Raw genomic sequence first — 27,695 nt, 5'->3', positions numbered from 1 at the left:
TTCAACTCAAAGGACCAGCAAACATCTTCAACAAAATTATAGAAGAAAACTTCCCAAATCTAAAGAAAGAGATGCCCATGAACATACAAGAAGCCTACAGAACTCCAAATAGACTGGATCAGAAAAGAAATACCTCCCGACACATAATAATCAGAGCAACAAATGCTCTAAATAAAGATAGAATACTAAAAGCAGTAAGAGAAAAAGGCCAAGTAACATATAAAGGCAAGCCTATCAGAATTACACCAGATTTTTCACCAGAGACTATGAAAGCCAGAAGATCCTGGACAGATGTTATACAGACACTAAAAGAACACAAATTCCAGCCCAGGCTACTATACCCAGCCAAACTCTCAATTAACATAGATGGAGAAACCAAAGTATTCCACGACAAAACCAAATTCACACATTATCTCTCCACGAATCCAGCCCTTCAAAGGATAATAACAGAAAAAAACCAATACAAGGACAGGAACCACGCCCTAGAATCAACAAGAAGGTAATCCCTCAACAAACCTAAAAGAAGACAGCCACAAGAACAAAATGCCAACTTTAACATCAAAAATAACAGGAAACACCAATTTCTTTTCCTTAATATCTCTTAATATCAATGGACTCAACTCCCCGATAAAAAGACATAGACTAACAAACTGGCTACACAAACAAGACCCAACATTTTGCTGCTTACAGGAAACTCATCTCAGAGAAAAGGATAGACACTACCTCAGAATGAAAGGCTGGAAAACAATTCTCCAAGCAAATGGCATGAAGAAACAAGCTGGAGTAGCCATTCTAATATCTGATAAGATTGACTTCCAACCCAAAGTCATTAAAAAAGACAGGGAGGGACACTTCATACTCATCAAAGGTAAAATCCTCCAAGAGGAACTATCAATCCTGAATATCTATGCTCCAAATACAAAGGCAGCCACATTCATTAAAGAAACTTTAGTAAATCTCAAAGCACACATTGCACCTCATACAATAATAGTGGGAGACTTCAACACACCACTTTCACCAATGGACAGATCATGGAAACAGAAACTAAACAGGGACACAGTGAAACTAAGAGAAATTATGAATCAAATGGATCTGGCAGATATCTACAGAACATTCTATCCTAAAACAAAAGGATATACCTTCTTCTCAGCACCTCATGGTACCTTCTCCAAAATTGACCACATAATTGGTCACAAAACAGGCCTCAACAGATATAAAAATATTGAAATTGTCCCATGCATCCTATCAGATCACCATGGACTAAGGCTGATCTTCAATAACAAAATAAATAATAGAAAGCCAACCTTCACGTGGAAACTGAACAACACTCTTCTCAATGATACCTTGGTCAAGGAAGGAATAAAGAAAGAAATTAAGGACTTTTTAGAGTTCAATGAAAATGAAGCCACAACATACCCAAACTTATGGGACGCAATGAAAGCATTTCTAAGAGGAAAACTCATAGCTCTGAGTGCCTCCAAAAGGAAACTAGAGAGAGCACACATTAGCAGCTTGACAACACACCTAAAAGCACTAGAACAAAAGGAAGCAAATTCACCCAAGAGGAGTAGACGGCAGGAAATAATCAAACTCAGGGGTGAAATCAACCAAGTGGAAACAAGAAAAACTATTCAAAGAATCAACCAATCAAGGAGCTGGTTCTTTGAGAAAATCAACAAGATAGATAAACCCTTAGCCAGACTCACTAGAGGGCACAGGGAAAGCATCCTAATTAACAAAATCAGAAATGAAAAAGGAGACATAACAACAGATCCTGAAGACATCCAAAACACCATCAGATCCTTCTACCAAAGGCTATACTCAACAAAACTGGAGAACCTGGATGAAATGGACAAGTTCCTAGACAGATACCAGGTACCAAAGTTGAATCAAGATCAGGTTAATGATCTAAACAGCCCTATATCCCCCAAAGAAATAGAAGCAGTCATTAACAGTCTCCCAACTAAAAAAAGCCCAGGACCAGATGGGTTTAGTGCAGAGTTCTATCAGACCTTCAAAGAAGATCTAATCCCAGTTCTTCACAAACTATTCCACAAAATAGAAACAGAAGGTACTCTACCCAACTCATTCTATGAAGCCACAATTACTCTGATACCTAAACCACAAAAAGACCCAACAAAGATAGAAAACTTCAGACCAATATCCCTTATGAATATTGATGCAAAAATCCTCAATAAAGTTCTTGCTAACCGAATCCAAGAACACATCAAAACAATCATCCATCCTGACCAAGTAGGTTTCATCCCAGGGATGCAGGGATGGTTCAATATACGGAAATCCATCAACGTAATCCAGTATATAAACAAACTCAAAGATAAAAACCACATGGTCATCTCCTTAGATGCGGAAAAAGCATTTGACAAGATCCAACACCCATTCATGATAAAAGTCTTGGAAAGATCAGGAATTCAAGGCCCATACCTAAACATGATAAAAGCAATCTACAGCAAACCAGTAGCCAACATCAAAGTAAATGGTGAGAAGCTTGAAGCAATCCCTCTAAAATCAGGGACTAGACAAGGCTGTCCACTTTCTCCATACCTATTCAACATTGTACTTGAAGTCCTAGCCAGAGCAATTCGACAACAAAAGGAGATCAAAGGGATACAAATTGGAAAAGATGAAGTCAAAATATCACTTTTTGCAGATGATATGATAGTATATATAAGTGACCCTAAAAATTCCACCAGAGAACTCCTAAGCCTGATAAACAGCTTCGGTGAAGTAGCTGGATATAAAATTAACTCAAACAAATCAATGGCCTTTCTCTACACAAAAAATAAACAGGCTGAGAAAGAAATTAGGGAAACAACACCCTTCTCAATAGTCACAAATAATATAAAATATCTTGGCGTGACTCTAACTAAGGAAGTGAAAGATCTGTATAATAAAAACTTCAAGTCTCTGAAGAAAGAAATTATAGAAGATCTCAGAAGATGGAAAGATCTCCCATGCTCATGGATTGGCAGGATCAACATTGTAAAAATGGCTATCTTGCCAAAAGCAATCTACAGATTCAATGCAATCCCCATCAAAATTCCAAATCAATTCTTCAACGAATTAGAAAGTGCAATCTGCAAATTCATCTGGAATAACAAAAAACCTAGGATAGCAAAAACTCTTCTCAAGGATAAAAGAACCTCTGGTGGAATCACCATGCCGGAACTAAAGCTCTACTACAGAGCAATTGTGATAAAAACTGCATGGTACTGGTATAGTGACAGACAAATAGACCAATGGAATAGAATTGAAGACCCAGAAATGAACCCACACACCTATGGTCACTTGATCTTCGACAAGGGAGCTAAAAACATCCAGTGGAAGAAAGACAGCATTTTCAACAAATGGTGCTGGCACAACTGGTTGTTAACATGTAGAAGAATGCGAATCGATCCATTCCTATCTCCTTGTACTAAGGTCAAGTCTAAGTGGATCAAGGAACTTCACATAAAACCAGAGACACTGAAACTTATAGAGGAGAAAGTGGGGAAAAGCCTTGAAGATATGGGCACAGGGGAAAAATTCCTGAATAGAACAGTAATGGCTTGTGCTGTAAGATCGAGAATTGACAAGTGGGACCTCATGAAACTACAAAGCTTCTGCAAGGCTAAAGACACCATCAATAAGACAAAAAAACCACCAACAGATTGGGAAAGGATCTTCACCTATCCTAAATCAGATAAGGGACTAATATCCAATATATATAAAGAACTCAAGAAGGTGGACTCCAGAAAGTCAAATAACCCCATTAAAAAATGGGGCTCAGAACTGAACAAAGAATTCTCACCTGAGGAATACCGAATGGCAGAGAAGCACCTGAAAAAATGTTCAACATCCTTAATCATCAGGGAAATGCAAATCAAAACAACCCTGAGATTCCACCTCACACCAGTCAGAATGGCTAAGATCAAAAATTCAGGCGACAGCAGATGCTGGCGAGGATGTGGAGAAAGAGGAACACTCCTCCATTGTTGGTGGGATTGCAAGCTTGTACAACCACTCTGGAAATCAGTCTGGCGGTTCCTCAGAAAATTGGACATAGTACTACCGGAGGATCCAGCAATACCTCTCCTGGGCATATATCCAGAAGATGTCCCAACTGGTAAAAAGGACACATGCTCCACTATGTTCATAGCAGCCCTATTTATAATAGCCAGAAGCTGGAAAGAACCCAGATGTCCCTCAACAGAGGAATGGATACAGAAATTATGGTACATTTACACAATGGAGTACTACTCAGCTATTAAAAAGAATGAATTTATGAAATTCCTAGCCAAATGGATGGACCTGGAGGGCATCATCTTGAGTGAAGTAACACAATCACAAAAGAACTCACACAATATGTATTCATTGATAAGTGGATATTAGCCCAAAACTTAGGATACCCAAGATATAAGATACAATTTGCTAAACGCATGAAACTCAAGAAGAATGAAGACCAAAGTGTGGACACTGTGCACCTTCTTAGAATTGGGAACAAAACACCCAGGGAAGGAGCTACAGAGACAAAGTTCGTAGCTGTGATGAAAGGATGGACCATTTAGAGACTGCTGTATCCAGGGATCCGTCCCATAATCAGCTTCTAAACGCTGACACCATTGCATACACTAGCAAGATCTTGCTGAAAGGACCCAAATATAGCTGTCTCTTGTGAGACGATGCCGGGGCCTAGCAAACACAGGAGTGGATGTTCACAGTCAGCTATTGGATGTATCACAGGGCTCCCAATGGAGAAGCTAGAGAAAGTACCCAAGGAGCTAAAGGGATCTGCAACCCTATTGTTGGAACAACATGATGTACTAACCGGAACCCTGGAGCTCTTGTCTCTAGCTGCATATGTATCGAAAGATGGTCTAGTCGGCCATCAATGGAAAGAGAGGCCCATTGGACTTGCAAACTTTATATGCCCCAATATAGGGGAATGCCAGGGCCAAAAGAATGGGAATGGGTGGGTAGGGAAGTGGGGGGCGCTATGGGGGACTTTTGGGATAGTATTGGAAATGTAATTGAGGAAATTATGTAATAAAAATATTAAAAAAAAAAAAAAAAAAAAAAGAAGTAATGTCATAAAAAAAAAAAAAAAAAAAAAAGAACTTTGGCAAAGACTTCAAAATATGCATGTCAAATATAGTAAACATGTTAAGAAGGAAATCATTGTGTTAAAAATGGGGCTGTGAGATAACATATTTAAATTAAAATCAAAGCATGAATCAACATGATTAATATAGAATAATCAAAGCTAAGCATAAAATTGAAGAAAAAGATATATAGTAGCAGATACACATAAGATTTTTTTTTAACTTAGTTACCTTGTATAACAATTGTGCTTCCAAGGGACCAAGACTAACTAAAATAAGGATTTTTAAAACAGGCCTGGAATCAGAGGAGAGGGAGCTGTCTACATATTTACACTAGAGAGAGGCCTGTACCTGGCTAGCTTTAATTGTCAACTTGGCATAGCCTAGGGTCACCTCAGAAGGGTGTATACTTTGAGTAATTGCCTAGATGAGATTAGTGGTCTGGGGCCATGTCTGTGAGGGATCATCTTCATTGTTCATTGATGGGTAGAAGAGCCTACTCCATAGTGGACAGCATCATTCCCTGATCTGGGTGTCTGAACTGTTTAAGAAAGCTAGCTAAGCATAAACTGGGTTGAGTCAGTAATCAATATCCCTTCCAGATTTCTGATTCAAGATCTTGCTTGTGTTGATGCCCTGATATCCTGCAATGATGGACTGTGACCTGGGAGTATAATACAAAATAAATCCTTTCCTCTTCTAAGATTTTGGACAGAGTGTGTAATCATAGCAAGAAAAAAGAAGCTAGGATAAGCTCATTCTGCTTTCAATTTCAAGTTCATGCTTTCCCACGGGCAACTCCTGCCCTCTTGTGTTCAATGTCCATTCCCCAAAGTCCAGTTATCAAATTAGTATTGACCCCCTCTAGCCAAAGTCCTTCCTGCACCCATTAAAATGTAACTGGTCTGTATATCATGCCCTATGGCCTTGTGTTTAGCTGCTATACTAGTGGCATGGTATTTGACTTTCAACCTCAGATCACCTAGCAGTATAGCAGTATGTAACAGGACAATGCAGTAGTATTAAGAGCTATTTCTGCGACCCATTATGCAATGGAGTTAGGGAATGGAGCCACAGATTTTTTTTTAATTTGAGCTTCTATTAAGTGATGGAGACTGAGAAATAAACACTCTAGATCTGGAGGTAGAATGTTCATCTTTTGACACAAAGGTATGGCAAGGTATGGTGTTCGCTGATCATGAAGGTAGATGATCATTTTCTAAAGAGAGATTTTGTTTCTTTCATTAACTTTTTAAGGATTTAAAAAAATCTCTAATTAAGTAGTTTTCCTCTTTCCCTACAAACAGATCTAAATTAAGTGCATCATAAAAACCTATAGAGTATCATGATTCTTGTGGCAAGAATCTAGGGCAAAGCAACAACAGAAACCAACTCAGAAACTCCAGGGTAGAGTGTGTCTTTGTTTTGTATTTATCTGATTTTAAAATGCCACTGAGTATCAGGGCTTAGAGAACATGTCATAGACCTCCCTGGATGAGTTATATTTAGGCAAAGGAATAGAACCTCTCTACCCTCAACTTCATCTGGGTAGTGAGCCCCAGAGATGTAAGGTAGATGTGTTTAACTAACCAATCATTCATCTTACTCCCTAAACCAGTTCCATTTGCTGGAGTTAAAAGTAAACTAGTAGTATATGAATGTATCAAAAGCATCTTCACATAAGTGATGGTGGCATATTCTCTGCTTCCCCACCCCCCCCCCGAATTCCAGGAGACTTTGCAGTGCTCTTAAGCTCAGGACTCTCTGTCAGGACTGCCATCCTGATGAATTTTCTAAGTGCCCTGACGGCCTTCGCAGGACTGTACATTGGTCTCTCAGTATCTGCTGACCCACGTGTCCAAGACTGGATTTTAACAGTGACTGCTGGGATGTTTTTATATTTATCTTTGGTGGGGATGGTAAGTTTTATGGATTTCTGTTTTGATATGCTGACACCAGAAATGTGAAAAATGGCTGAAACCAGGAGATTTTTAATTAATTTTCACTAAAATGGGAGAGACTTAGGAGTTGTAAAATGTAGTTAGAGCGAATATAGAAAAGCAAACACTCTGGGATCCAAGAAAGTAAATAGTAGGCAGAAAGAATGGAACTCGCGACTCAGAAAATGCTGATGTTCTGATAGTAATGGAAGTAGTAGACTGTAATCATCGTCCCAAACCTAGCAACAGACCATATTATCACAACTCTGTACAAAGAGCCTAGACTAGCCATTCTGCCTATATGATACACAATAGTTCAACAAAATTTGTCATTAGATTCACAACCCACCACATGCCTTAACAAAACAGATCACTTTTAAATAAGGAAGGTCTATCATTCTGATGAAATATGGAAGATTCTGACAGCCATTTGGCATCTCAATTGCAATGTATTTCCTAAAGAGATTCTTGGTAATAATAATGAAAACCTGCTCACTAATTTTCATTCTCTATAATGGTATTAAGAAAACCAGAACCTGGGAAATTTTACCCACCCATTTTGTTTCCACTTCTTTGTTGCCTTCTTTCCTTCCTTCTGTCTCCCTTTCTTTATTTCCTTCTTTCCTGTGTAATTCTCCTCTCCATAAAATAGACCATTTTTCTCTAAAGTCACCTTCTGTCGGAGGTGTTCACATTTTAAATAGTTTTAGGATAGGGCTGGGGATATACCTCAGTTGGTTGAGTACCTGGCTCACATGCACAGAGCCCAGAGTTCATTCCCCTACAGTACGTAAGCCTGGCATGGTGATGCATACTTGTAATTCTAGCACATAGGACATAGAGACGGAAGGTTCAGGAGTTAAAAATTCATCCTCCCATATATAAAGAGTTTGAGGTCAGCCTAAGCTACAGGCCTTATCTCAAAACCAAAGCAAAGGTTCTCAGAGTAAAAGCTAAATTATCAACCCTTCTTCTGAGTTAGAAGATAGCAAAGAAAAATGAAATTAATGGATAATTCAGCCTGAACAAAAGCAAATTCTGTTATTCCTTGTGTCCTGGAGAAGATAAAGCAAAATAAACAGTCTTGAAGGTGATTTATAGAGCAGATCCTTAGGGATTGGCTAATGGTGGTGCGGAACCTGGTTATTTGCTGTCCAGGAAGTAAGTACAGAGTTGTTCCATAAGAGAAAAATAAGAGAACAAGAACTGGAGTTTCTACAACCAGAGGATCAGAGTGTCCTGAGGACAGATTTCAGAGTGGTTCCCAGGGTAAGTGCCAGCTTTTGAACCCTGAGCTTCTGATCCCTGGCAGCTTTTCTTAATCAAAGTCAAGTGGATAAAGTCAACACCAGGCACACTCTTTGTTTATGAATGTCTCTAAGTGTTACTTGCCATGCTAACAAAACATTTTAATTTTGATAATGAAGCTGAAAGTACATCAAATTCTACCTCTAACCTTTGCATCCCAAGCTGAGGTCACTAGTACTCCTGTGATCCTTCTGAAGTAAGGAATCGTGCTTTCTAACTTTTTGTAAGTTTGAAAACAAGCTGCCATTTCCCATTAATTGAGGTGAGCTACTCATTGATCAAGTGCCTTTGTTAGTTCACTTCTATACCTCCCACTTCAGCTTCTTACTCTTTTGTCCTTTCTGGGGCAGTTGTGGACAGTTGCAGTATTGTTTTTTAAAGTTTATTTTGTTTTCTAACCTAGATTGGATTGCTCTTCAAAGTATGATTGATGTGTCCTGCAGAGTTGATCCCATATCTCTATCTCTATCTCCATCTCCATCTCCATCTCATCTCCATCTATCTCTACCTCTACCTCTACCTCTACCTCTACCTCTACCTCTACCTCTACCTCTACCTCTACCTCTACCTCTACCTATACCTATACCTATACCTCTATCTCTCCAAAATAGATTGGGGAAGATTATTTGTCCCATTTGTCATGTGGAAGCCTAAGCTAGTGTTGTCATTTCCCCATTACTGTTCCTGCTGTGTATCCTATAAGGGTGAGAGAAGAAGCAAGGCAAACTGATATCCTACAAGAGATGAACTAGCATAAATTTTTGACTGTACTGAAACTTGCCATTTGCCAAAGAAAAGTCAGCACCCTGGCAAGAAGACAGGAAAGAAAATCCTGTGAATTTCCTGGGGCTGCTTCTAAAATCCAGGTCCCTTGCTCTCACGGCCTTCAGAGTAAATTCTAAACAAATACAGATCTTTCACATAGCGGCGACTTTAACTGTTGCTGTGCTCTGGGGCTGTGCCAAACAAAACAGTCTGTCATTTAGAAAGAGGAAAACATGGTTCAGAAACCGTAAAACATCAAGGAAAATAAATGAAAGTAACTGAAGGGTAGAGGGACCATCTTTGGGCTATGCAGTTTGCAAATCCTTCATGTTCATCAGGCTTGCCCTGAGGAGAGTCAACGTGAAAAGATAAATTACATGTGTAGCTTGTTTGTTTGTTTCAAAGACATGAAACTCCTAAAGAGAAAGAATTGTGGGCAAGAAGGGGCCATTAGCAATGAGGTCAAGTTGGAAGGAAGTCTTCCCCAGGGAAAACTGCCAGCTTTCATTCTCCCAAGTGAGATGGCCTTATCCAAACCCATGAACTCCGAGTTGCATTGACTTCTTTCTAAATGGCATGAAGAATTACCACAGCTCTGTGTGGCCAGGGAAATCAATATACCGTTTTCCTCAAAACAAGGACAAAGACACATGGAAACAACCCCTCTCACTGTCGTGTGTGTGTGTGTGTGTGGCAAGTCAGAGGTCAGAGGTCAGCCTCAGTTGTTATGCCTCAGAAAGAGCCCATCTTGTTTACGTGGCAGGGACACTTCTTCAGAGCCAAGCCTCACTGATTAGGCTAGGCTGCCTAGCTAGCAAGCCCCCACGATCTCCCTGTCTTTACCTCCTGGTTCTGGAAGTATAAGTGCATGCCACTTTTTATATGGGTGCTAGGGATAAAACTTGTGTTCTAGATGTAGATGTCAAACACTTCACCAATGGAGTTATTTCCTCAGCTTTAAAAGGTGTTACATATGGGCCTTCCTACTCTTGTCCAAATATATTCCTATAGGCATTCTCTCTCCACAGTTCTGTGCTTGAGTGACAGAAATGACATCAGTACAAAAGAGAGGAATGCAGTGTAGGACTACAGCAGTGAAGTGTGCAAGACTAATCTTGATCTTACAGGGTCTTGGTGGGATAGTTTGTGATTTGTTGCTGTTGTGTCTGCTGTGACGTCTAGTCTTAACTTCTTTAAACTTTGAATGTTGTTTTTATTTACTTACTTTATAAGGTAGAATGTTGTATCTGTCATGGGTTCAAAGCTTTTTTCCCCTAACATTAGCATTTAAAACTAGACATTTTCCCATAAGGCATCACTTATTGATCCACTTATAGTTTGTGCTTTCAGTATGCTCATTTGAACTGTTTTCAAATTTCTCTGTTATTTTGTTTTCTTTTTGATGCATGGATTATATAGAAATATATTGTCTAAGCAGTATTTGAAATCTAAATGGTTTCAGTTGCTGACTTAATTAAATGGAATTTTAGATCAGGTATGTTTTCTTATATTGGTGCACAGGTATGCCTTGAGACTTGTATACCACACAATCTATTTTGATGAATAATTTTTTGTTGTTAGGTATGCAGTTCTGAGAGCACCAGTTAAGTCAATTTGATTAATACTATGAGTCATATTTTCAGATTAATTCCCGATTTCTCCCACTGACTTAATGCTAAATTTATCAGTTCCTGTCTGTGCGTTGCCTGCTTCTTCTCTTAGTTCTGCCATGTTGTTTCATGGGTCTGGGCTTCTGTCATTAGCTACATATATATTTGAATATTTCCTTTGTCAGTTTAGGCTGCTGTAATAAAACACCACAGTCTAGGTGGATCTTGCGACAGAAGTACTTATCATAGTAGTACAGACTAGGAAGTACAAGATAAAGGTTTTGGCCAATTGGGTCCCTGCTCAAAGCACTCTTGCTATCAGACAGACGTCATTTTGCTATGATCTCATGGGAGGACCCAGAAATGAGTGGGAATTTCAGAATTTCAATCCCTCATCTCTTACAGTGGTACTAATTCTACCATGATGGACTGACACTCATGTCCTAATTAATTTCTGATGTGGTTTGAATATGATGTATGTGTGATAGGTTTATATATTAAATGCTTGGCTCACAGCTAGTTGGATGATTTGTGAGGTACTAGTAACTTTAAGAGGTGAAGCAGGCAGCTAGTCCCACAACACCCAGAGGAAGCTCCACTCTAACATGCTCAGGTCCACAGGATCCCAGGAGCTTGGTCACACCAGGATGTCAGGGTCCCAGAGGCCACTTGACTCTCAGGAACTCTGACACACCCAGAATCACAGGATCACAGAGACAGCTGGACTATGAGGAGTTCTGACACAGCCAGGATTACAGGAAGGACAGGATCCAGTCAGGGAGCTAGGGCAGGGTGCACTAGAGATATTTCGATGGTGGGAAGCAAGTGCAAGAACATAAGCAACAGAAGGTTACTTGGCATCATCAGAACACAATTCATCCACCATAACAAGACCTGGATACACCATCACACTGGAAAAGCAAGACTTGGATCTAAACTCACTTCTCATGATGATGATAGAGGACTTTAAGAAGGACATACATAACTCCCTTAAAGAAATACAGGAAAACACAGGTAAACAGCAAGAAGCCCTTAAAGAGGAAACACAAAAATCCCTTAAAGAATTATAGGAAAACACAATCAAACAGACAAAGGAAATGGACAAAACAATCCAAGATCTAAAAATTGAAATAGAAACAATAAAGAAATAACAAAGGGAGGCCACTCTGGAAATAGAAAACCTAGGAAAGAGATCAGGAGTCACAGATGCAAGCATCACCAACAGAATACAAGAGATAAAAGAGAGAATCTCGGGGGCGGGCAGAGGATAGAAACATTGACACAACAGTCAGAGAAAATGCAAGATGCAAAAAGCTCCTAACACAAAACATCCAGGAAATCCAGGACACAATGAGAAAACCAAACCTAAGGATAATAGGTATAAAAGAGAGTGAAGATTTCCAACTTAAAGGGCCAATAAATATCTTCAACAAAATTATAAAAGAACTTCCCTTACCTAAAGAAAGAGATGCCCACAAACATAGAAGAAGCCCACAGAATTCCAAATAGATTGGACCAGAAAAGAAATTCCTCCCATCATATAATAATCAAAACACCAAGTGCACTAAACAAAGAAAGAATATTAAAAGCAGTAAGAGAAAAAGTTCAAATAACATATAAAGGCAGACCTATCAGAATTACACCAGACTTCTCACTAGAGACTATGAAAGCTAGAAAATCCTGGACAGATGTTATACAGACCCTAAGAGAACACAAATGCCAGCCCAGGTTACTATACCCAAATACCAAAATTCTCAATTAACATAGATGGAGAAACCAAGATATTCCATGACAGAACCAAATTTACACAATATCTGTCCTTAAATCCAGCCCTACCAAGGATAATAGATGGAAAACACAATACAATAAGGGAAACTACACCCTAGAAAAAGCAAGAAAGTAGTCTTTCAACAAACCCAAAAGAGGATAACCACACAAACATAATTCCACCTCTAACAAGAAAAATAACAGGAAGTAATAATCACTTTTCCTTAATATCTCTTAACATCAATGAATTCAATTCCCCCAAAGATAACAGACTAGATATGTAAACAGGACCCAGCATTTTTCTGCATACAGAAAACACACCTCAGGAACAAAGACAGACACTACCTTAGAATCAAAGGTTGGGAAACAATTTTTCAAGCAAATGGTGCCATGAAACAAGCTGGAGTAGCCATTCTAATATCGAATAAACTCAACTTTCAACCAAAAGTTATCAAAAAGGACACTTTATACCAGACAAAGGAAAAATTTACCAAGATGAACTCTCAACTCTGAACATTTATGCTCCAATGCAAGGGCATCCACACTCATAAAAGAAACTTTACTAAAGCTCAAAGCACACATTGCACCCCACATGGTAATAGTGGGAGACTTCAACACTCCACTTTCAGCAATGGACATATCATGGAAAAAGAAACTAAATAGAGACACAGTGAAATTTATAGAAGTTATGGACCAAATGTATCTAACAGATATTTATAGAACTTCCATCCTAAAGCAAAAGAATATACCTTCTTCTCAGCACCTTGTAGTACCTTCCTCAAAATTGACCATATAATTAGTCACACAACAGGCCTTAACAGATACAAGAAGATGGAAATAGTCCCATGCACCCTATCAGATCACCACAAACTAAGGCTGATCTTAAATTAACAAAAATAACTGAAAGCACACATACACATGGAAGATGAACAATGCTCTATTCAATGATAATTGGTCAAGCAAGAAATAAAGAAAGAAACTAAACACTTTTTATAATTTAATAAAAATGAAGACACATCATAACAAAACCTATGGGACACTATGAAAGCAGTGGTAAAAGGAAAACTCATAACTCTAAGTGGCTCCAGAAAGAAGCTGAAGAGAGCTTACATTAGCAGCTTGACAGCACACCTGAAAGCTCTAGAACAAAAAGAAGCAAATAAACCCAGGAGAAGTAGATGGCAGGAAATGATCAAACTCAGGGCTGTAATCAACCAAGTAGAAACAAAAAGAACTATACAAAGAATCAACAAAACCAGGAGCTGTTTCTTTGAGAAAAACAAGACAGATAAACCCTTAGCCAGATTAACCAGAGGACACAGAAAGAGTATCCAAATTAATAAAGTCAGAAATGAAAAGGGAGACATAACAACAAAATATATCTTTTTTTTTAAAAGATTTATTTATTCATTATATGTAAGTACACTGTAGCTGTCTTCAGACACTCCAGAAGAGGGCGCCAGATCTCGTTACGGATGGTTGTGAGCCACCATGTGGTTGCTGGGATTTGAACTCTGGACCTTCAGAAGAACAGTCGGGTGCTCTTACCCACTGAGCCATCTCACCAGCCCCCAACAAAATATATCTTAAAATAATTATTGTTTGTTGATCAACAGTTGAAAATATTAAAATCATCTTCTACAAATAAAATGAAAATAAAAATGATGAATTTATGAAGTTCTTAGGCAATGGATGTAACTAGAAAATATCATATTGAGTGAGGTAACCGAATCACAAAAGAACACACATGATATGCATTCAGTGATAAGTGGATATTAGCCCAAAATCTAAGAATACCCAAGATACAATTCATAGACCACATGAAGCTCAAGAAGAAGGAAGACCAACATGTGGGTGCTTTGGTCCTTCTTAGAAAGGGGAACACCCTCATAGAAATAGGGTGAGGGGAGATTAGATAGGACATTTCTGGAAGGGAGTGGGAAACCGGGAAAGGGGATAACATTTGAAATGTAAATAAAAAAATATCCAATAAAAATGCAAATAAATAAATAAATAAGAGATGAGGTATGCTATAGGAAGTAAGGCACTGTCTTAGTCAGGGTTCTCTAGAGTCACAGAACTTATGGAATGTCTCTCTCTATTGAGAGAATTTATTGGAATAATTTATAGTCCGTAGTCCAGCTAATCCAACAATGTCAGTTGTGAATGGCAAGTCCAAGAGTCTAGTAGTTGCTCAGTCCCATGAGGCTAGTTGTTTCAGTTGATCTTCTGTAGAAGCAGGTTCCAACAGATGTGCTAGCAAGTAAGTGCAAGCAGTCAAAGAAGAGTGAATCTTCCTTCTTCCATTATCCTTGTGTAGACCTCCAGCAGAGGTGTACCACCATGCATGGATCTGGAATTTGCTTTGTTCTAGGCTGACCTTGAATTCAGAGATCTGTTTGCTTTAGTTTCCTGGGATTAAGGCATGTAGAACCTTGTCTCAGCCTAAACTTTTTATGGCCAAGATCCATGTCAAGATCTCCATGTCAAGATCCAGGTCAGAAGCCTGAATCTTCCAGCCTCAAGATCTGGATCACAGGTTTGTCCTCCATTTCTGGATTGTAGTTCATTCCACATATAGTCAAACTGACAACAAGGAATAGCCATTATAGCACTAATGATGTATCTTTGAAAGATATATTGGGCCCCACTCCCTTTCTGTCTTCTGGCTGTCTGTCTGTTTTTTTTTTCTCTCTCTCTCTTTCTTTTTCTTTTTCTTCTTCTTCTTCTTCTTCTTCTTCTTCTTCTTCTTCTTCTTCTTCTTCTTCTTCTTCTTCTTCTTCTTCTTCTTGTTCTTCTTGTTCTTCTTGTTCTTGTTCTTCTTCTTCTTCTTCTTCTTCTTCTTCTTCTTCTTCTTCTTCTTCTTCTTCTTCTTCTTCTTCTTCTTCCCCCTTTCCCAGTTCTATGTGTATGTGAGTGTGTTCGCTCCATCATGAAGTGAAAAATTTCCATATGTTGCTCACCCCATAATGATCTGCCACAACAGGGGCACAGAATTACAGATCCAAGTGTCCATGGGCACTTTCAAACTGTGAACTAAAACATTTCCTCTCTGTAAGTTTTCAGTATGGATTTTTTTGGTGATAGCTGTAGAAAAGCAGCTGGTAGACTTCTCAGGACCTCATCTTCAAAGGCTTTCTCAGTAGGTAGTATGGTTTTCATATGTAAGTTCTGGAGAGACACATTTAACACTCATTGCATGTCTGCTGTATCTCCCTGGTGAACTGACACTTCTACCATCTCTGTCTGAGAAAACATCCTTGCCTTGGTGTCTTTCTCGTCTTAACTGTTTGGGAAATAAGAGGTATAACTCAGACTACTTGAAGGGGATGTTGCAGAAGTGTCTGACATTACCAACAATCTCTATTGTCCATTCACCTTGCTTGTTCAAGTTCTACAAATGATTAAATTGTCCTTTGACAATTTATTACATGTATATAATATATGACACTTTCATATTTTATACATATATGCTTTAATACATGTATAATATTTGTAATATATATTTAATATATGTAATATATAATTTTATACACATCTATATGATACATATACTTCACATACATATAATTATATTAATCAGGTTTCTCTAGAGTAATCAAATTTATAGAATGAATTTATATCATATCTGTCTAGAATAATATCTATCTATCTATCTATCTATCTATCTATTAATCTATCTATTTATCTATCTATCTATCGAATCTATTGAAGTCTGTTCCCACATTAAATATCTGGATTAAAGGTGTATTTCCCACCTTAAAATATCTAGATAAAAGAGTGTCTTCCCACTTTAAGGTATTTAATTAAGAAAATAATCTGTACCCAACCAATTTGGTTTTAGCCAATTCCAGGTGTAGACAAGTTGACAACCAAGAGCAGCCACCAAAATAGTAGTTGACAGTCTTATACATATATTTGCTATTTCATACATGTTTAGAGTATTTGAAAACTTTATATGCTTATATGTATTATACTGTAGTCACAGTCATTTTTCTACCCTCTCATCTCCCTCCTGCCTCCACTGCCTTCCTCCCACTCAGTCTCCATATCATTTTCATGTCTTTGTTTTCTCTTTTTGACCCATTAGTTTTAATCAGGACCCCTCCTGCAGACATGGGTATGAAGTTGTCTACTAGAGGATGAGCAACTCATTGTAGGCTATATCACTGAAGACAATGACTTCCTCTCTCCTGATAACTTTAGATAGTCATTATGTCCCTGGGGTGGTCTGATGTCCCATCAGCCACTCCCCCATTAGTGGATAGATGTTTACTGGATTTGTTTTCTGAATTCTGTATGTGGGCATCCACAGCTATTGTGAGTTTGTGAGTGCCACACCATGTCATGCCTATAAGTCAGCATTTTATGCCCTGTCTCTATCATGTAGCTCTTCCATTATTTATACCCTTTTTTAAAATACCCTTTCTTCTTAATGTTTCCTGAACTGTGGAGGATGGACATGGGCATCCTGTTTAATCATGAGCATTCAACAGTGACTAGCTCTCAGCATCTTGACCAAACATGAATCTTTGAATTAGATGCTGTTTGCTGCAAAGAGAACATTTTTTTTTTAAATTAATGCTTAGGATACCACTTGCCTATTGGTGTAAATGAACTATTTAGTGGCAGTTTGACAATAGCAAACAATGGTAGTAGTTCACTCCTTGTACTTATATGTCCTCCCAGCTATGGGCCTTTGAGGTAAGGTCTTTGGTACTAGGCCTTAACTTCCTCCTATGGAGCAGGCACCAGATCTAATCAGAAATTAGTTGCTTTCCCCTATAACTATCATGCCATTATTGTTCCAGTAAGCAGGTCTTGCTGTGCAAGTTGGTACTGTAGGATGCAAGGACTAACGTTTGGAAACAGCATAGCTAACTCTCCTTCCCCAGGTGCCCACATAGTAACTTCTGTCACAACAAATGCTAGCCACAAGGGCGTAAGCTTCCAGTTCAGTTCTAGCTAGGATTTCTTTTATTCTGCAGCCAAAATAAGTGATATCTTCAGCAATAGGCTCCTAACATCTAGTTCTTGTGGGCAAGTAATAACAATGACCATAACCCATTCAATTTATTTTGGATAAATTTCTAGGGCCTTCCTGACCATCTACACCTAGGGAAGTGTCCCATATCTGGCACTAGGATTTTCATCCAATAAACCTTGTTTTCTGGGATCAGTACTACCCATTCATGCATAGTACCATCACTAAATATCTTTTTCTAAAGGACTTTGCCAATATTTTAAAATTAGCTTATAAAGTAATACATTTCCAAATGGCTTTTTCATATACCCTTAGTTTCACATAACTACTTTCCACACTCCATATCCTCCCATTTCTGTTTACACATTTCCATGCTCAGTATTCCTCCCCTCTGTTTTCATAGTACATTTGCTCCAAATCTTAATTATAACCAGATTCCTTTGGTTTGATGTTTCATTCATAGTCTCCTGTTTGCCACAAATATTTTATAAGAAATAATCTTTATAGATACAACATTCTATCAAAGTTATATACATATAACTCCTCCTAATCTGGAAGAGTCTGTGACTACATTATCTAAATTCAAAAAGGACTTGCAGATGTCATGGAGGTTTAAATGTTTGAAAATGAGTCTGGAAAATAGAAAGTTTTGATCTGGCTATGATCAGTGGGAAAAAAAAAAGCTAAGATGATAAAATGAAGGTTAGAGATATGTAACATTGCTAGATTTAAAGACAGAGGGAAAGGCCAGGAGCTAAGGAACATGGGTACTCTCTAGTCTAGAATATGGATGGAAAATTGGCTCTTCTCCAAAGCTTAAGAATAAAGCCCAGCACAGGAATCTTAACCTGGCAGGAGTCATGCTAAAATCGGGACCCATAGAACTATAAGATAGTGTATTTTTATTGTTTCAAGCCACTCAGTTTATGGTCATCTGTTAATAGCAGCTGTTGAAAACTTATCCATCCCTTTGGTACCATCTTATGTTTAGATGTAATTGGAAATGGAGACAGCTTTGTAAATGCATCTTTTTCTGTCTGAGAAACTAAAATCCCTTCTGAGAAAATTCTCAGAATTGAAAATGTACAGGATTTCTCAGGCTCAGCATCTTTCAATTTAATAAATCACTTAGATGTAAGGAAACATGAACCCTCAAAGTAAGTTATTCAGCAAGCTGGGTAGAGAAGCTTCATTTTTGAGTGACTATCATGTATTCTATAGTACATGAATTAATTAATTTTTTTAAAAAATACATGGTTATGTCAGGGATGGTTTATTTTTGGAGCTGAGGCAAAGTCGAAAACCTTCAGGCATTTTTCCTAAGGTTTTAGATCCTGAAAGTCAGTTTCTATAGCAACAAGTGAGTAGAAACCTCAAGGGACTCTTACTGCAGTTGTAACTAGAGATGTCTCTGGAATTGGGGGAACTGGACAAATGCCCAGGGTCCACTGTGTTAATAGAACTAGTGGATATTAGAGAACTAAATCTCACTGAGGTGGCAGTGTGGAAAGAAAAAAAAAACTCAAGTAGAATTCAGGTACCATTTCCTTGAAAATCCAAGGCAAATCAGTTGAGAATTTAGGCAGTTCTGCATAGCTGCAGCTTTAGTATTAAGGAGGTGGTTATCCACAGACCAGAGAACCTAGGAAAGAATTCCATCTGCACTGGACACAGGGATTTCACTTGCCATTTTTCTCTAAACAGTACAGAATAACAATTATGTTTGTGTTATCTTTGTCTTCTAACATCTTATAAATGACCAGTTGGTTTACAGTATAAAGGAAGATTATATTGACAATGTGCAAATACTGAATTACTTGGGACATCTTCAAATTTTGGCATTGGAGGGAATCCCTGGAATAAAGGATTTCTGGATACTGAGGAATGACTAGATGCCCAGTTTTTTGTTTGTTTGTTTGTTTTGTTTGTTTTTGCCCACATGTGCACACACCAATCAACATACCACAGTTTTCTGAATCTTTTTTTTTTTTTTAATATTTTTATTACATAATTTCCTCAATTACATTTCCAATACTATCCCAAAAGTCCCCCATAGCGCCCCCCACTTCCCTACCCACCCATTCCCATTCTTTTGGCCCTGGCATTCCCCTATATTGGGGCATATAAAGTTTGCAAGTCCAATGGGCCTCTCTTTCCATTGATGGCCGACTAGGCCATCTTTCGATACATATGCAGCTAGAGACAAGAGCTCCAGGGTTCCGGTTAGTACATCATGTTGTTCCAACAATAGGGTTGCAGATCCCTTTAGCTCCTTGGGTACTTTCTCTAGCTTCTCCATTGGGAGCCCTGTGATACATCCAATAGCTGACTGTGAACATCCACTCCTGTGTTTGCTAGGCCCCGGCATCGTCTCACAAGAGACAGCTATATTTGGGTCCTTTCAGCAAGATCTTGCTAGTGTATGCAATGGTGTCAGCGTTTAGAAGCTGATTATGGGACGGATCCCTGGATACAGCAGTCTCTAAATGGTCCATCCTTTCATCACAGCTACGAACTTTGTCTCTGTAGCTCCTTCCCTGGGTGTTTTGTTCCCAATTCTAAGAAGGTGCACAGTGTCCACACTTTGGTCTTCATTCTTCTTGAGTTTCATGCGTTTAGCAAATTGTATCTTATATCTTGGGTATCCTAAGTTTTGGGCTAATATCCACTTATCAATGAATACATATTGTGTGAGTTCTTTTGTGATTGTGTTACTTCACTCAAGATGATGCCCTCCAGGTCCATCCATTTGGCTAGGAATTTCATAAATTCATTCTTTTTAATAGCTGAGTAGTACTCCATTGTGTAAATGTACCATAATTTCTGTATCCATTCCTCTGTTGAGGGACATCTGGGTTCTTTCCAGCTTCTGGCTATTATAAATAGGGCTGCTATGAACATAGTGGAGCATGTGTCCTTTTTACCGGTTGGGACATCTTCTGGATATATGCCCAGGAGAGGTATTGCTGGATCCTCCGGTAGTACTATGTCCAATTTTCTGAGGAACCGCCAGACTGATTTCCAGAGTGGTTGTACAAGCTTGCAATCCCACCAACAATGGAGGAGTGTTCCTCTTTCTCCACATCCTCGCCAGCATCTGCTGTCACCTGAATTTTTGATCTTAGCCATTCTGACTGGTGTGAGGTGGAATCTCAGGGTTGTTTTGATTTGCATTTCCCTGATGATTAAGGATGTTGAACATTTTTTCAGGTGCTTCTCTGCCATTCGGTATTCCTCAGGTGAGAATTCTTTGTTCAGTTCTGAGCCCCATTTTTTAATGGGGTTATTTGACTTTCTGGAGTCCACCTTCTTGAGTTCTTTATATATATTGGATATTAGTCCCTTATCTGATTTAGGATAGGTGAAGATCCTTTCCCAATCTGTTGGTGGTTTTTTTGTCTTATTGATGGTGTCTTTAGCCTTGCAGAAGCTTTGTAGTTTCATGAGGTCCCACTTGTCAATTCTCGATCTTACAGCACAAGCCATTACTGTTCTATTCAGGAATTTTTCCCCTGTGCCCATATCTTCAAGGCTTTTCCCCACTTTCTCCTCTATAAGTTTCAGTGTCTCTGGTTTTATGTGAAGTTCCTTGATCCACTTAGACTTGACCTTAGTACAAGGAGATAGGAATGGATCGATTCGCATTCTTCTACATGTTAACAACCAGTTGTGCCAGCACCATTTGTTGAAAATGCTGTCTTTCTTCCACTGGATGTTTTTAGCTCCCTTGTCGAAGATCAAGTGACCATAGGTGTGTGGGTTCATTTCTGGGTCTTCAATTCTATTCCATTGGTCTATTTGTCTGTCACTATACCAGTACCATGCAGTTTTTATCACAATTGCTCTGTAGTAGAGCTTTAGGTCCGGCATGGTGATTCCACCAGAGGTTCTTTTATCCTTGAGAAGAGTTTTTGCTATCCTAGGTTTTTTGTTATTCCAGATGAATTTGCAGATTGCACTTTCTAATTCGTTGAAGAATTGATTTGGAATTTTGATGGGGATTGCATTGAATCTGTAGATTGCTTTTGGCAAGATAGCCATTTTTACAATGTTGATCCTGCCAATCCATGAGCATGGGAGATCTTTCCATCTTCTGAGATCTTCTATAATTTCTTTCTTCAGAGACTTGAAGTTTTTATTATACAGATCTTTCACTTCCTTAGTTAGAGTCACGCCAAGATATTTTATATTATTTGTGACTATTGAGAAGGGTGTTGTTTCCCTAATTTCTTTCTCAGCCTGTTTATTCTTTGTGTAGAGAAAGGCCATTGATTTGTTTGAGTTAATTTTATATCCAGCTACTTCACCGAAGCTGTTTATCAGGCTTAGGAGTTCTCTGGTGGAATTTTTAGGGTCACTTATATATACTATCATATCATCTGCAAAAAGTGATATTTTGACTTCCTCTTTTCCAATTTGTATCCCTTTGATCTCCTTTTGTTGTCGAATTGCTCTGGCTAGGACTTCAAGTACAATGTTGAATAGGTATGGAGAAAGTGGACAGCCTTGTCTAGTCCCTGATTTTAGAGGGATTGCTTCAAGCTTCTCACCATTTACTTTGATGTTGGCTACTGGTTTGCTGTAGATTGCTTTTATCATGTTTAGGTATGGGCCTTGAATTCCTGATCTTTCCAAGACTTTTATCATGAATGGGTGTTGGATCTTGTCAAATGCTTTTTCCGCATCTAAGGAGATGACCATGTGGTTTTTATCTTTGAGTTTGTTTATATACTGGATTACGTTGATGGATTTCCGTATATTGAACCATCCCTGCATCCCTGGGATGAAACCTACTTGGTCAGGATGGATGATTGTTTTGATGTGTTCTTGGATTCGGTTAGCAAGAACTTTATTGAGGATTTTTGCATCAATATTCATAAGGGATATTGGTCTGAAGTTTTCTATCTTTGTTGGGTCTTTTTGTGGTTTAGGTATCAGAGTAATTGTGGCTTCATAGAATGAGTTGGGTAGAGTACCTTCTGTTTCTATTTTGTGGAATAGTTTGTGAAGAACTGGGATTAGATCTTCTTTGAAGGTCTGATAGAACTCTGCACTAAACCCATCTGGTCCTGGGCTTTTTTTAGTTGGGAGACTATTAATGACTGCTTCTATTTCTTTGGGGGATATAGGGCTGTTTAGATCATTAACCTGATCTTGATTCAACTTTGGTACCTGGTATCTGTCTAGGAACTTGTCCATTTCATCCAGGTTCTCCAGTTTTGTTGAGTATAGCCTTTGGTAGAAGGATCTGATGGTGTTTTGGATGTCTTCAGGATCTGTTGTTATGTCTCCTTTTTCATTTCTGATTTTGTTAATTAGGATGCTTTCCCTGTGCCCTCTAGTGAGTCTGGCTAAGGGTTTATCTATCTTGTTGATTTTCTCAAAGAACCAGCTCCTTGATTGGTTGATTCTTTGAATAGTTTTTCTTGTTTCCACTTGGTTGATTTCACCCCTGAGTTTGATTATTTCCTGCCGTCTACTCCTCTTGGGTGAATTTGCTTCCTTTTGTTCTAGTGCTTTTAGGTGTGTTGTCAAGCTGCTAATGTGTGCTCTCTCTAGTTTCCTTTTGGAGGCACTCAGAGCTATGAGTTTTCCTCTTAAAAATGCTTTCATTGCGTCCCATAAGTTTGGGTATGTTGTGGCTTCATTTTCATTGAACTCTAAAAAGTCCTTAATTTCTTTCTTTATTCCTTTCTTGACCAAGGTATCATTGAGAAGAGTGTTGTTCAGTTTCCACGTGAAGGTGGGCTTTCTATTATTTATTTTGTTATTGAAGATCAGCCTTAGTCCATGGTGATCTGATAGGATGCATGGGACAATTTCAATATTTTTATATCTGTTGAGGCCTGTTTTGTGACCAATTATGTGGTCAATTTTGGAGAAGGTACCATGAGGTGCTGAGAAGAAGGTATATCCTTTTGTTTTAGGATAGAATGTTCTGTAGATATCTGCCAGATCCATTTGATTCATAATTTCTCTTAGTTTCACTGTGTCCCTGTTTAGTTTCTGTTTCCATGATCTGTCCATTGGTGAAAGTGGTGTGTTGAAGTCTCCCACTATTATTGTATGAGGTGCAATGTGTGCTTTGAGATTTACTAAAGTTTCTTTAATGAATGTGGCTGCCTTTGTATTTGGAGCATAGATATTCAGGATTGATAGTTCCTCTTGGAGGATTTTACCTTTGATGAGTATGAAGTGTCCCTCCCTGTCTTTTTTAATGACTTTGGGTTGGAAGTCAATCTTATCAGATATTAGAATGGCTACTCCAGCTTGTTTCTTCATGCCATTTGCTTGGAGAATTGTTTTCCAGCCTTTCATTCTGAGGTAGTGTCTATCCTTTTCTCTGAGATGAGTTTCCTGTAAGCAGCAAAATGTTGGGTCTTGTTTGTGTAGCCAGTTTGTTAGTCTATGTCTTTTTATCGGGGAGTTGAGTCCATTGATATTAAGAGATATTAAGGAAAAGAAATTGGTGTTTCCTGTTATTTTTGATGTTAAAGTTGGCATTTTGTTCTTGTGGCTGTCTTCTTTTAGGTTTGTTGAGGGATTACCTTCTTGTTGTTTCTAGGGCGTGGTTCCTGTCCTTGTATTGGTTTTTTTCTGTTATTATCCTTTGAAGGGCTGGATTCGTGGAGAGATAATGTGTGAATTTGGTTTTGTCGTGGAATACTTTGGTTTCTCCATCTATGTTAATTGAGAGTTTGGCTGGGTATAGTAGCCTGGGCTGGAATTTGTGTTCTTTTAGTGTCTGTATAACATCTGTCCAGGATCTTCTGGCTTTCATAGTCTCTGGTGAAAAATCTGGTGTAATTCTGATAGGCTTGCCTTTATATGTTACTTGGCCTTTTTCTCTTACTGCTTTTAGTATTCTATCTTTATTTAGAGCATTTGTTGCTCTGATTATTATGTGTCGGGAGGTATTTCTTTTCTGATCCAGTCTATTTGGAGTTCTGTAGGCTTCTTGTATGTTCATGGGCATCTCTTTCTTTAGATTTGGGAAGTTTTCTTCTATAATTTTGTTGAAGATGTTCGCTGGTCCTTTGAGTTGAAAATCTTCATTCTCATCCACTCCTATTATCCGTAGGTTTGGTCTTCTCATTGCGTCCTGGATTTCTTGGATGTTTTGAGTTAGGATCTTTTTGCATTTTACATTTTCCTTGATTGTTGTGCCGATGTTCTCTATGGAATCTTCTGCACCTGAGATTCTCTCTTCCATCTCTTGTATTCTGTTGCTGATGCTTGCATCTATGGTTCCAGATTTCTTTCCTAGGGTTTCAATCTCCAGTGTTGCCTCATTTTGGGTTTTCTTTATTGTGTCTACTTCCCTTTTTAGGTCTAGTATGGTTTTGTTCATTTCCATCATCTGTTTGGATGTGTTTTCCTGTTTTTCTGTAAGGACTTCTACCTGTTTGATTATGTTATCATGTTTTTCTTTAAGTATTTGTAACTCTTTAGCAGTGTTCTCCTGCAATTCTTTAAGGGATTTTTGTGCTTCCTCTTTATTGTCTTCTTCCTTTTTAGCAGTGTTCTCCTGCATTTCTTTAAGTGTGTTATTAACGTCCTTCTTGAAGTCCTCTATCATCATCAGGAGATATGCTTTTAAATCCGTGTCTAGCTTTTCCGGTGTGTTGGGGTGCCCTGGACTGGGTGAAGTGGGGGTGCTGGGTTCTGATGATGGTGAGTGGTCTTGGTTTCTGTTAGTAAGATTATTACGTTTACCTTTCGCCATCTGGTAATCTCTGGGGTTAGTTGTTATCGTTGTCACTATTTAAAGATTGGAGCAGAAGCTGTGTTCCACTCACCAGCAGTCCCAAAATCCTGCGGCGGGGGTCGTGGGTAGCTGGCGGGTGTCAGGCAACCCTGCGCTCCCGCTATCCTGGCGCTGATCCGGCCGGGTGAGGCCTGTGGCCCTACTCAGGCTGGTTTCTGCTTCCCTAACTAATGCAGTCTCAGGTCCCGCGCAATTGGATTGGAGCAGAAGCTGTGCTCCCCTCACCAGAAGTCTTAAGATCCTGTGGCGGGTGTTGTGGGCAGTTGGCGAGTGTCAGCAGACCCTGCGCCCCAGCTGCTCAGGTGCTTTTCTGACCGGAAGAGGCTTATGGCCCTGTGTGGGCCGGATTTCTCTCTCCCCAACCAGAGCAGTCTCAGGTCCCGCGTGATTGGACTGGAGCAGAAGCTGTGTTCCACTCACCAGCAGTCCCAAAATCCTGCGGCGGGGGTCGTGGGTAGCTGGCGGGTGTCAGGCAACCCTGCGCACCCGCTACCCTGGCGCTGATCCGGCCGGGTGAGGCCTGTGGCCCTACTCAGGCCGGTTTCTGCTTCCCTAACTAATGCAGTCTCAGGTCCCGCGCAATTGGATTGGAGCAGAAGCTGTGTTCCACTCACCAGCAGTCCCAAAATCCTGCGGCGGGGGTCGTGGGTAGCTGGCGGGTGTCAGGCAACCCTGCGCTCCCGCTTCCCCGGCGCTGATCCAGCCGGATGAGGCCTGTGGTCCTACTCAGGCCGGTTTCTGCTTCCCTAACTAATGCAGTCTCAGGTCCCGCGCAATTGGATTGGAGCAGAAGCTGTGCTCCCCTCACCAGAAGTCTTAAGATCCTGTGGCGGGTGTTGTGGGCAGTTGGCGAGTGTCAGCAGACCCTGTGCCCCAGCTGCTCAGGTGCTTTTCTGACCGGAAGAGGCTTGTGGCCCTGTGTGGGCCGGATTTCTCTCTCCCCAACCAGAGCAGTCTCAGGTCCCGCGTGATTGGACTGGAGCAGAAGCTGTGTTCCACTCACCAGCAGTCCCAAAATCCTGCGGCGGGGGTCGTGGGTAGCTGGCGGGTGTCAGGCAACCCTGCGCTCCCGCTACCCTGGCGCTGATCCGGCCGGGTGAGGCCTGTGGCCCTACTCAGGCTGGTTTCTGCTTCCCTAACTAATGCAGTCTCAGGTCCCGCGCAATTGGATTGGAGCAGAAGCTGTGCTCCCCTCACCAGAAGTCTTAAGATCCTGTGGCGGGTGTTGTGGGCAGTTGGCGATTGTCAGCAGACCCTGCGCCCCAGCTGCTCAGGTGCTTTTCTGACCGGAAGAGGCTTGTGGCCCTGTGTGGGCCGGATTTCTCTCTCCCCAACCAGAGCAGTCTCAGGTCCCGCGTGATTGGACTGGAGCAGAAGCTGTGTTCCACTCACCAGCAATCCCAAAATCCTGCGGCGGGGGACGTGGGTAGCTGGCGGGTGTCAGTTTTCTGAATCTTGTCCCATATATTTTTGGATGTTCCTTAACAATGGCTCATCCTTTTCAAGACTATCAATACTTTTAATGCATGTCTTATGTGATAATGGAAGAAGAAAAGCCAGAGTGAAGGGCATTATTTAGAGGAATTTACTAGCTACCTGTACTCAGGAAAAGTGTCTCTCAGCAGTAACATCACAGGGTCTCGAATGACCAGTTAGGAGGTCTCTTCCTGAGGAAGACAGTTTCTCCTGCTCTAAGGAAATCTTATAAGGCCACAATCCCACCCCAGGATTCAGATAAAACGTTTTATGGGCTGATATATGCTTATAATCTCATAACTGGTAAATCAAAGGCAAACATCAACTTTAATCTCTATAATGATGAAACTAGGAGGAAGGGCTTATGGTAGCTAGTGTTGATGGGGTCAGATGCATGGAGTCTGTATAATGGGCTTAATGTCTCATAAGAGGAGTGTGAAGTGGGTGGTCTCTGTGAACATACAAGGGAAGATAGAAATTCATAAATCAGAACTGGACATAGAAGTCCACAGATTCTACAGGTGACCTGGTTTTAGTTTGTTGTTTTTGAGAATTTTATATGCTATACTATTTTTAACTCATTTCTATACCTTGTGTTTTCCCCTCCTGCTTCCACAAATCACAACTATCTCTCGAATTATTGACCTTTTCTTCTTAAGTTATTATTTTTACATACATATACATTCACACATACCACACATATATACATATATACGTGTACACATACACACATGTGTATATACTAATACACACATACATATTCTGCTTAGTCCATTTAGTGCTACTCATATGTATGTGTCTAGGGCTGACCTCTCGGGATTAGATAACTTAAAAGATGCTCACACCTAGAGAGGACTGGTTCTCCCTATCCCAGCAGTCACTAATTGCTGATAGCTCATCATCTAGGCGTGGGGCCTTATAAGATTTCCTTTGTACATGTTAGTATACCAACTGGTGTCATTTTGCGGGGCTTTTTTA

General features: G+C 39.7%; 1 protein-coding gene across 3 annotated transcripts in view; it reads left to right on the top strand.

The window, feature by feature from the left end:
• Slc39a12 (solute carrier family 39 member 12) overlaps positions 1-27,695 on the top strand; it is a 119,662-nt gene that overhangs the window by 73,683 nt on the left and 18,284 nt on the right. For 2 of the 3 annotated variants that reach the window (XM_021156381.2, XM_029469888.2), the window contains exon 12: positions 6,831-7,018. The exons of the other annotated variant lie outside the window; for it this stretch is intronic. In XM_021156381.2, coding sequence (XP_021012040.1) covers positions 6,831-7,018 — 188 coding nt within the window. The remainder of the gene's footprint in view (positions 1-6,830; positions 7,019-27,695) is intronic. 3 annotated transcript variants of the gene reach the window in all.

The sequence above is a fragment of the Mus caroli genome, unplaced genomic scaffold (assembly GCF_978045245.1).
Source record: "Mus caroli unplaced genomic scaffold, Mus_caroli_1 scaffold_2, whole genome shotgun sequence".
NCBI lineage: Eukaryota > Metazoa > Chordata > Mammalia > Rodentia > Muridae > Mus > Mus caroli.
This window is presented reverse-complemented; position numbering and strand designations above follow the sequence as displayed.